Here is a 12331-nt window from a genome sequence, read left to right as displayed (position 1 = left end):
AAAAAGCATGTAACATTTTTATTGCATGTACTTATAAACTTTAAACGCACTTTGTGCACAAGAAAATATACTGAAGACACAAACACACACATTACAAAAACAGCTCTTCAGATACAATTAAAGATGGTTAAATATCTAAATAAAAATATTTAATGATGCACTGCATGCTAGATGAGAACAAATTAAACAGGAGAGTTTTTTTCAAGAAACTACTTTTGAAATAAAAGGCTTGTATGCAACACATAAAACTACAGAAGATGAAACCAAATGGATTGATCGTACCAAATATTGATCGTACTGACATAAGCAAATCCATTCATTCATGAAGGCAGATTCGGTGATCATGTGACCAGTCAGTACCTTTGACAGTCAAATCTCATGACGCGACCGTCTATAAGCAAATACAGCCATGAAAGCTCAGAATGAGAGGCAGAAACGCTTCAAACACACACTCACCAGATAAAACACATCCGTATCATACTAACACTAACTGCATCTATGGGGCGGCACCCATAACTTGTCATAATAATCAAAAATAAACTGCTGATGGACAAACATGAGGCGTTCCAGCCCTGAAAATAATGTACAAATGGCACAAAATACAGTACCAGTCAAAAGTTTAACAGTAATATTTTTTATGTTTTTTCTGCTCACCAAGCCTGCATTATTTGATCCAAAATACAGCAAAAGCAGTAATATTATGAAATATTTTTGCTATTTAAAATAACTGTTTTCTGTGTGAATATGTGTTAAACTGTAATTTATTTCTGTGATCTGCAGCTGTATTTTCAGCATCATTACTGCAGTCTTCAGTGTCACATGATCTTCAGAAATCATAATAATATACTGATTTACTGATCAACAAACATTTATTATTATGTTGAAAACAAGAGTAGATTTGTTTCAGGTTTCTTTGATAGAAAGTTCAGAAGAACAGCATTTATCTGAAATAGAAATCTTTTGTAACATTATGCACTATACCATTCAAAAGCTTGGAGTCAGTGTAATTTTTAATAAATTATAGAAATTAATGCTTTTATTTAGCAAGGATGCTTTAAATTGATCAAAAGACATGATAATCATGATCATTTTATAAATGCTGTTCTTCTGAACTTTCTATTCATCAAAGAAACCTGAAAAAATCTACTCCACTGTTTTCAACATAATATTAATTATAATAATAAATGTTTTCGAGCAGCAAATCAGAATATTAGAATGATTTCTGAAGGATCATGTGACTGGAGTAATTATGCTAAAAATGCAGCTTTGATCACAGAAATAAATTACATTTTCAAATATATTCAAATAAAAAGCAGTTATTTTAAATAGCAAAAATATTTCACAATATTACTACTTTTACTGTATTTTGGATCAAATAAATGCAGGCTTGATGAGCAGAAGAGACTTCTTTAACAGACATTAAAAATATTACTGTTTAAAAACTTTTGACTGGTTGTGAAAAAAAAAAACAATATATAAAAAAAAAAAAAAAAATATATATATATATATATATATATATATATATAGCTTTAAACATCCACAGCACTTCATAAACTTTACAAAAATGAACCATGGTTTTATTAAAGTAAAAGTGTAGTAACCATATTTTTTTGGTGTATTGACTACCGTTTGTGTAACCGTAGTTTTACTACAAATACCGTAGTTGAACTATGGTTAGTGTAGCAAGACCATGGTTACTTTGAGGTTACCATGGTTTTTTGGTTTTATTTGTAGTAAAAAAACATGGTTCATTTTCGTAAGGGAAGCGCTAACGTTATAAAAGTGAACAAAACGTTTACAGAAAAACAAGCTTTTTTTGGTATTAGATCTGCTAAATCTTACCCACAAAAGCTTTCCAGCATAAAAACTTGATTCTGATGATGACGTGTTGATTGATGATTTTTCGCTAGTGTTTTTTTCTCTGAATGGGAAAAACGCTTAATGCATTAAAACAGTGTTTTTAAAAGACCAAACTCAAATACATTATTAATAAAGCATACTGTGTACAAACAAGCAGATGAGTCCAGAAAAAAACACACTGTGTTTAATTATCTGTTAAGCGTTTTCCTTCTAACGGTTTTCTATGGAAGGAAAACGCTAAATGCGTAATTAAATGTGTTCGCATTGTGGCTCGTATCTGCTTGTCTGTACGTTATATTAGGGCTGCGACGATAAATCACGATTCTGAGCTTAGATTTTAACAGCAGATGGCGCTCTAGTCTAGTTTTTATCCGCACACTCAGATAACCCTTGTAATTGTAATTCGCTTCAAACTTTTCGAAATTTATGAATGATTATTTTAGGTGCATGCAGCGCCATCTGCTGTTCAAAACATGAATTTGATGAATTAAATGCGTACATTTTGCCTAATCTGTCTCTAAATGTTTGTATCTCAGGGATACGTCGCTCTGTTAGGGGTATAAATCAAGATATAAAAACTTTTAATTTTTTTTATATGATTTTGTGGCTTGTGTTTTAGAAAATCAAATCTATTGGTAATCTTGACGAAACGGATATCGTTGGAAAGGTCTGACAGTCAAGGTTACCATATTTGGTGACTGTTTTGTAATAGAAGACAGAAAATGATTGATTTGAGACAGAAAACTGCATTCTACAGAGTTTGGGTGTCACCCAGTGGTTATTAGTGGTACTGCACCCAAACTAAATCTCACAGGAATTTTTTGATATCAACTTCAAATTTGGAACATATCTTGGTTAGACATATGGCTTTGATTTTATAGCAATTTTAGAGTGCAACATGTTTTATAAAATATAAAACAATTAGTTTACTTCATTATCTTTACTGTAAACAAACTTTTAGAACTTTTTTGAGATGAGATGCTTTCACTTCAGCAATAACATGCTATGTGTCTTTTTTTAAAAAGACCAACTTTAGGTCTGTACTCCAAAGCGTTCAGGAATTACACCCATGTTGTAATAAGCATTGATAAACACGTTTCTGTTTTCAGTGAATTTATACCCCAAAAGGAGTGACAGAAGAGTCAAGTTTTGAAAAGAAATATCATGAAATTGTAATATTTGTGTCTCAATAAGATGGAAAGTAGCAATACATTAATTTTCTGATGTCTCATTTTTAAAGGTTAAAAACACAGTTTGAATGCATTAAGCCATGTTAATTGTTTGAGAATGGCTCCGGCTTCATCGTTTGCCGCTCTTCATGTAGGCGGGGATGGCTCCTCTGGCCGTCAGGCCCTCGAAGCGCTTGTAGGTGTAGTTAATGAAGACCCAGTCCTTGTTCTTGTGGTCTGACTCCGGGTGATGGTTGCTGGCCACCGCCGGACCTCAACAGAGCAGAACAGCGTTCAAACACAAGCTTTAGGATTCAATTCAATACATACACTGCCCTTCAAACGTGTGGGATCAGTCGTTTTATTAAGAATTTATAGAAATGAATAGCAAGGATGTGTTAAACTGATTAAAAGAAGTGATAGTAAAGACTTATATTGTTAGAAAAGATTTATATTTTGAATAAATGCCATTCTTTTTAACTTTTCACTCATCAAAGAATCCTGAAAAAAGGATCACAAAAAAATATATTAACATTGATAATAAATAAGCATATTGATAATACATCAGAATGATTTCTGGAGGATCATGTGACTCTGAAGACCGGAGTAATGATGCTGAAAATACAGCTTTGATCACAGAAATAAATTACAGTTTAAAGTATATTAAAATAGAAAACTGTTGCTTTAAATTGTAATAATATTTCACAATATTACAGTTTTTTCTCTATTTTTGATCAAATAAATGCAGCCTTGATGAGCAAAAGAGACTTCTTTAAAAAAGCATTAAAAATCTTGCTGATCCCAAACTTTTGAGCGGCAGTGTGTGTTTATATATGCATAAATATCAGGAACAATACATCAACTTCTCAAGGAAATGAAATCTCTCTCAACTATTGCTGTGAATTATTAGGGAAACCTGTCAGTTACGCTGCTATAATATTAAAGGCTATAATTGATTTCTAATCATCTCAATGGCACACAAGGCAGTTTTTATTATAATGTTATATTAATACCTTTTTAATGATATAATTATGTTTCTACTGCAATTCAATTTTTGAGATACAAACATTTAAACGGTTTAAATTTTTCATTCTTGATGTAATTTATTTTGAAGCATTAATTTAATGTAATTAATTAATTACATTTTCATTCTTGGTGTAAATTATGTTGAAGCATTCTTTTACTAGGTATTTAGTTTGTGCTTCTTTTACATCAATAAGAAAAAAAATATTTAATTTGTCCTCGTAATTTGTTTATTTAATTAATTAATTTACTTTAATGTCCTTGATGTAATTTATTTTGAAGTGTTAATTTAATAATTATTTAATTTGCCCTTCTTGATGTAATTCTAAAGCATTTATTTAATTAATTTAGATTGATAATGAACAATTTTTCATTCTTGATGTACTTTATTTTGAAGAATGAATTCAATTTAAAAGTTATTAACATCTGTCTGTAATGACAGATATAATTACAGTTCTGCTAAAAAAAGATGTGTTTGAAATACAAACATTAATTAGTAAAAATTCTAACTTTCCTTTATGTAGTTTATTTTTTATTTAATTTATATCAATAATTATTTAAATAATTTGTATCCTTGTTGATGTCATTTATTTACTTTATTATTTTTTTATTATTATTATTCTTGATATAATTAATTTTACTTAATTTTTGTTCTTTATTCAAGCATTAATTTTATTTACTATTTATATTTGAATGTAATTAGCTTGGAAGCACTGGTTTTGTAGGAATGAACAGGAAGTGAAGCTGTTACCGGTGGGCTGCAGGATGTCGGACTCGGGGAACTCGTCGAAGTTGGACGTGTCGTCGATGCTCTTGATCTCGATGGGGATCGCGGCAGGTCTCTCTCTGTGAATGAGAGGAGAATCATGGTTAGATCAGATACTCCACGCTCGATCAAACACACGCGTCACACGGTCAGACCTGATGTGATCGTAATCGACGCCCTCGAAGAAGCCGTTCCTCTTGATCTCGTCGACGCCGGCGGCTCCGATGCGATGATCGGCCTCACAGCAGAAGCGCAGGATCAGAGCCTTCGCTCGCTCCGAGATCGGCACCTCCGGAGGAAACACCAGCGTCTCCTTCCAGCTCATCACCTTCTTATAGGTCTCCTGAGGAGTTTCTGAGCAGAACGGAGGGTAGCCTACACACACACACACACACACACTTCAACAACACACACTCCATAGAGATCGGCCAGTGTCGCAGACACCTTAAATAGCACTCATTTATTCTAACAATTCAAATTTAATTTAATATTTTTCCTTATTGATGTAATTTCTTTTAAAGCATTATTTTGAATAATTTATTTTAATAATTAAATAATTTTTCCACCTTGATGTATTTTCTCAACCTAATTTATTTTGAAGCATTAATTTAATTTATTTTAATAATTAAATTATTTTTCCTTATTGATGTAATTCATTTAAAAATAAAAATGTAATTAATTTATTTTAATAATTAAAAATTATTTTTCCGACTTCATGTAATTTATTTTGAAGAATTCATTTATTTTAGTATTTAAATTTGCATTGATTCAATTCATTTTAAAGCATTAATTTAATTTATTAAAAAAAAAGAAATATATATTCATTTGTGGTGTAAGTTATTTTGAATAATTAATTTATTAAATTATTTTAAAAATATATTTTTTCTTTCTTGATATAGTTTATTTTAAACCACTCATTTAATTATTTCTTTCTTCTTGATGTAACTTAATATTATTAACGTTACTAACATTTCAATGCAATGCACCATTTGAGAATGAAAGATGAGTATTCTTATAAAATTTATTTATTTATGTAAATTTTATTATTTCATATTTTACCATAAAAAATATGTAAGAGCTATTAATTTTGTATTCTTACAAAAATAAGCAAAAAACATTCGGAAACTTTTTGAAAACACCTGAATAATACAAAGTTACAAGATCATGTACATTATATTTAATTCATAATCAAATTTTTTCAATTAAAAAAAACAATTAATGTCTTCCTTATCAGAAAACACCACTTATTTTATGATCTAAATACTACAGCGTCACACAGTAATTTAAATAGTTTTTCATTAAAAACGATTCTAACGGTTTGCGATCTCATTTGCATAAATTTAGCTTCTTACCAATCAGCATCTCGTACATGATGACGCCCAGACTCCACCAATCGCAGAGCTTGTTGTATCCGGTCTGCATAAAGACCTCCGGCGCGATGTAGTCCGGCGTTCCCACCGTGGAGAAGGCCTGAAAGAAGCGGAGCAACATAACACATCACTTCCTGTGTGCTGTGAACGGGCTAATGAAGCCGTCGCTAACACTGACCAGCTGCCTCCGGTTTCTCTTCCACGTCTCGGCCTTCCTCTTGGAGTTCATGTGCTGAAACGCTACGAGAAACACACAAATTACTCATTTAATACTGAATATTCACAAAACCAGGTCTAAAAGTTTCAAATAACTCGAACTTTGAAGATTTTACTCAAAGAAAGGCAATAAAATGTAACTAACATGACTTAGCATTTTGTTAACATCTTTAAGCATGTTGCTAACATGAATTAGCACGTTTTAACACTATGCTAGCATGAATTAGCATGTTGCAAACATGTTTCTACCATGTTTTACCACATGGCTAACATGAATTAGCATGATGCTAACATATTTCTACCATGTTTAACATGTTGCTAGGATGAATCAGCATAACCGTTAACAGGTTTTAACATTATGCTAGCATTTGCTAACATGTTTAACATGGTGCTAGCATGTTTTAGCATGACACTAACATGGTTTACCATGGTTAGCATGTTTAACGTGTTTTAACATTATGCAAACATTAATGTGCAAGCATGTCTCTAACATGTTTAACACATGGATATCAAAGTTAAAACATTAACATAAAATATCATGCAGCTAGCATATTTTAAAACCATGTTTGAATCAGCATGTTGCTAACATGGTTTTAGCATGTTAATTGTGTTGTTAACATTTTTATTACTATGCTAGCATGAATTATAACATGTTTATTACTATGCTAGCTTGAATTAACATGTTGTTAACATGATTTAACACTATGCAAACATGAATGTGCTAGCATATCTCTAGCATCTTTAACACATTAATATGAATTATGAAGTTGCTAATGTTTCTAATATGTTTAACATGCTGCTAACATGTTTTAACACCATGCTTGAAGTAACATTGCTAGCATGTTCTGTAACATGTTTAGCATGTTGCTATCATGTTTTAAAACTATGCTAGCATGTTTCTAACCTGTTTTAACACATGACTAACATGTATCTAGCATGTTTAACATGTTGCTAGCTTGAACATGTTTTAACTCTAGGCTTACATGAATTAACACGTCATTAACATGTTAGCAAAGGCTAACATGAATGACCATGTTGTTTGGATGTTGTAAGACAATGCTGATTAGCATATTGCTAAGATGTTTAAGCTCATGGCTAACATGAGTTAGCACTTTGCTAGCATGTTTCTGGCATGATTTGGCATTTTTGCGAACACATTGCTAGCATGTGTTAATATGTAATTATAGGCTTTTTGATAAACTTTGCCCTATAAGAGTTGTTGTGTAAAAGTTTCCACACCCTGAATGGAAGTTTGCGAGTTTGTGCTGTTGCTAACATGTCTTTAACATGTTAAATTGGCGTTTTTTAACATTTTTTATCACTGTGCTAGCATTAATTAACACGTGCTAACATTAAACATGAATGACCATGTCGTTTGGATGTTTTAGCTCATGGCTAACATGATTTAGCATGTTGCTAACATGCGTTAACACTTTGCTATGTTTCTGGCATGATTGCTAACACATTGCTAGCATGTTTTAACATGTTATCATAGGCTTCAGTCTATAGGAATTTTTGTGAAAAAGTTTTCACGCCCTGAATGGAAGTCTATGGAAGTCTGCGCTGTTCGGAAGTGCGACACGGGAATTCCGTACATCGGATCAAGTTCGAAAAGAGATTTCAGAGAATTATCCTGAATCTTTGTTCACTCACTGAGGTCGTTTGATTGGCTGTGGTTCAGGTTGCGATAAAACTCGGTCCGATGCGCCTTTTTGAGTCCCGTACACAAGCCGAAATCAGAAAGCTTGACGTGACCCTAAAACACAAACATACACAGGTAATGAAACACAGCTCTCAGCCAATCAGACGCCTCGCTGACAGAGAAGTGCTGTGAAAGGGCACAGGAAGTGGGTTATTGAGTCACTTCCTGTCCCTGTCAGGGTGTTTGACCTTGGAGTCCAGCAGCAGGTTATCTGGTTTGATGTCTCGGTGAATGAAGCCCAGCTGATGGATGAAGTCGATGGCCAGAACTGTCTCAGCCACGTAAAACTGCGTCTCCTCCTCGGTCAGTGTGTCCTTCTTCATCAGCAGCGTCATCATGTCTCCTGGAGAACACAAGAGATCGGTCACACCATGATATTTCACGTACTTGATCATCAAAAGCACAAGGAGTGATTTGGATTCTTGATTCACTGATTCTTTTAAAAAAATCAAATCGAATCATTCTTATGAGTCAGTCTTTCAATGAATCGTGTTTGAAATGTTCTGAAGAAAAGTCTAAAGCAATATGAAGTGAACCTGAAGACACATCTGAAATCTACTTGAGTACCAAATGAAGAAGTTCGTTACACAAATGCTCTCACCTCCGGGCAGGAACTCCATGAGCAAGTAAAGGTTCAGTTTGTCTTGAAAACTGTAGAACATTTTCACCACCAACAGACTGTCTGCCTGAACCAAGATGTCCCGCTCCGCCCGGATATGACCCACCTGAGACACAACAGAACATCAAAACCATAAAATAAAATAACAAAAATGTAATTTTATGTAAGAAAATTCTATATAAATAAAATAAAACAAAATAAAATTCTTTAAAAAATCTAAATTACAAAATAAAATGACGTAAAACAAAAATAGCGTAACATTAAAAAATAAATACAACAAAATAAAATAAAATAAAATAATAAATCAAACAAAAATGACAAAATAGCACAATGGCGTGACAAAATGACAAAATAAAATAGAAATTATGCAAATTACATAAACTAAAATACAAAAATTACAAACAATTTAAAAGAGAAAAAAATAACAAAAATAGCATAAAATTACAAAATAAAATAATATAATTTAACCAAAAATAATACAACAAAAATGGCACAATGATATGAATACAAAATCAAATCAAATAAATTAAATATAATATAAACTTAAAATAAAATAACCAAATTAAATAATACAATTAAACAAAAATGACAATGACATACAATGACAAAATAGACACAAAAAATAAAATAAAACAAAAGTACACAATTTTTGTATTATTTAAAAAAATGACTAGAATGGAATAACATCAAATATCCAAATACTAAAAAAAAAAAATCAACACAAAATAAAATTAAAAATAATAAAATCATTATTTAGCTTCATTTTATTTGTTAATATTTTGTTCTCTATCTGCATTATCATTAATTTACTGGTGGTGTGATCATGATGTGTTTTTAATGACACATTCGTTAGGCGTCACCTGCTCTTTCTGCAGCATGTCGGCTTTGCGAAGGATCTTCATGGCGTAAACGTGTCCTGTGTCTTTCTTCTGGACCAGACGCACCTGCAGACAGCAGAAACACATTCATTTACTGTATAACACACACACACACAGATTCATCAGTGTGTCATCAGCGCTCATTATCATAATCACCTCCCCAAACGCTCCTCGTCCAATCACCTTCAGCGACTCAAAGTCGTCCAGACCCAGTCTGGTTCTCTTCAGCCGCAGGAACTCGGTCTCCTTACGAGCGTGTTGGGAGCGACGCATGCGCTTCTGGAACACAACAAGTACATAATATGAAAATATTTATATATTCATATACTTATGTATGTATAGAAACATTTACTGTAATAATAACCAATCTAACTAAGGTAAGTCGATTTAAAGAATCGCAAAGTCCACACCACAACTATAACATTAACAACTATTTTTTTCCAGCTGATGAACGATAAGAACAATGACAATCTAATATAGTTATCGTTATAGTTAAGTTTTCATTATCATTCACATTACCATTATAGTAATGATTATAATTACAGTAATAATTATAGTTGTCATTATAAGTATTGTTACCATTTAACTTATTGTTTGTTTACAGTTATCGTTATCATTTAGCATTAAGTTATCATTATCATTTACGTTATCATTACAGTAATGAGTACAGTTATGATTACAGTTATCATTATAGCTATCGTTATCATTATAGGTATTGTTACCATTTAACTTATTGTTACGAGATATCGTTTGTTTACTCTTTTTCTTTAACATTTTTTATTTATATATGTTTTTACATTTTTATTACAGTTATCGTTATGATTAAAGTTATAGTTACTGTAATCGTTATAGTTATCGGTACAGATATCGCTATGATTAAAGTTATCGGTACATATGTTGTTATGATTACAGTTATCATTATAATTAAAGTTATCGGTACAAATATCATTATGATTACAGTTATTGTTATAGCCACTGTTATCGTTATAGTTATCGGTTCAGATAACATTATCATTAGTTGTCACTATAATTATCATTATCATTATAGTTATCAGTAACAATGTTGTTTTAATTACAGTTTTTGTTATAGCTATTGTTATCATAGTTATCGGTACATATATTTTTGTGATTACAGTTATCACTATTGCTACTATTATCATTATAGATATTGATAATGATATTGATATGATTACAGTTATCGGTACAGATATAGGTATGATTACACTTATCGTTACAGTTATCATTATAGCTACTGCTATCATTATAGTTATCATTACAGATATTAGTTATCATTACGGTTCTAGTTATTATTACAGTTATCATTGTAGGTAACGTTATCATTCTAGTTATGACTATAAATATCATTATGATTACATTTATTCTGATCACTCTATTTATCGTTCTAAATATTGTTACGATTGCAGTTGTAGTTATCAACAGTGTTGGGGAAGCTACTCTGAAACTGTAGTTTGACAAGCTACAAGCTACTCGTAAGTTAAAGTAGTTAAACTACAGTCAAGCTACCCTTTTGGAAAAGTAGTTAGCTACACTACAAGTTACTATCAAAAAGTAGCTAGCTACATTGAAACTACTTTTTATTTTTTTGAACAACGTATATTATAAATAACTGAATAAGTGTCTGAGGAATGTTTTAAGTAAAATATTTAGTGTTTAAAACAATGCAATACAATTCTGTTTAATTATGGTTTTATTACACACAACACTCAAATATCTCAGACTGTTACAAAAAGTGTAACCTTTACTTGTCGTTTCTTTGAGAGACATGAACTTGGACAAATAAGGCCATGGGTAATTAACGTTAGTTGTTTCTCCATCCTCCAAATCTGCCGGCACGTCTTGCTCCATCATGGATAATATGGGTGTGTCAACCCACTTCTGTACATCAGTGAACCGTTAGCCGCAAGATGCGTGATTAAACAACAGGTGGCAGTAATGGCAAAAAATGAGTTTGTAATCTAACAAGAAGAATATCCTTGCATCGCGCTGATTCGCGCAGGCTCGACAAAACGCAATGTAGCTTTTGCTCGCGCTACACCGCTACTTGCTGCAAAAAGTAGTTAGCTACTGGAAAAGCTACACTGTTTAAAAAGCAACTGAGCTACTGCCAAGCTACTGAAAAATGTAGTTAAGTTAGTAGCGTCGCTACTTGTAGTTAACTACTCCCCAACACTGGTTATCAAGATCATTATGTACATAGTTATGATTACTGTTCTTGGTGTGAAGTGTGTGTTTGTTACCTCTTCATCAGGCAGTCCTTCCTCATCCATCACCTTCTCCAGTTTTTGCTGCCTGTCAACAGAATATTCGAGATTACAAGATGCAAATTGCAATATTTCTCATCATATTTCTGAAGCATGCAGACTACTTCCTTGGTCAAAATATTTTAATTTTAAACAAATAGTAGGTAGTATTCAGTGAATATGGTGCACACTAATAATCCATCATATTATGGAAGTAAACAGGTTGGAAAGTTCATTCCGTGTCAAACTCTGAATGTTATAAACACTGAGAGAATGAGCAACACAGGTTGAGCAACAGAGTGTTTCACCACAGAGGAATGATGTTATGCTCCATTGACAGAGCACAACGCTTCAGATCACTGATTCAGTGCTTTGCTCCTTTAATATCATGCTTTAAGTGTGACTTGAGCATGTTTTGGGCTGCTGGGGAGAATAAAGAGCTCTTTGTGAAGCTGTAACACTCTTTA

At 32.2% G+C, this 12331-nt stretch overlaps 1 protein-coding gene across 1 annotated transcript in view; it reads right to left on the bottom strand.

The window, feature by feature from the left end:
* Positions 1-2463: 2463 nt before the first annotated feature.
* LOC306867807 (serine/threonine-protein kinase 38-like) overlaps positions 2464-12331 on the bottom strand; it is an 11429-nt gene continuing 1561 nt past the window's right edge. The window contains exons 3-13 of the mRNA XM_079413699.1: positions 11862-11913; positions 9760-9882; positions 9586-9669; positions 8708-8831; positions 8295-8449; positions 8058-8160; positions 6367-6428; positions 6171-6288; positions 4974-5193; positions 4804-4898; positions 2464-3302 (exon numbers count right to left, since the gene is read on the bottom strand). Coding sequence (XP_079269825.1) covers positions 3160-3302; positions 4804-4898; positions 4974-5193; positions 6171-6288; positions 6367-6428; positions 8058-8160; positions 8295-8449; positions 8708-8831; positions 9586-9669; positions 9760-9882; positions 11862-11913 — 1279 coding nt within the window. The 3' untranslated portion in view covers positions 2464-3159. The remainder of the gene's footprint in view (positions 3303-4803; positions 4899-4973; positions 5194-6170; positions 6289-6366; positions 6429-8057; positions 8161-8294; positions 8450-8707; positions 8832-9585; positions 9670-9759; positions 9883-11861; positions 11914-12331) is intronic.

Source organism: Barbus barbus (genome assembly GCF_936440315.1).
Source record: "Barbus barbus genome assembly, chromosome: 49".
Taxonomy (NCBI): Eukaryota; Metazoa; Chordata; class Actinopteri; order Cypriniformes; family Cyprinidae; genus Barbus; species Barbus barbus.
The sequence above is the reverse complement of the archived record's forward strand: the minus strand, read 5'-3'. Positions and strand labels throughout refer to the sequence as shown.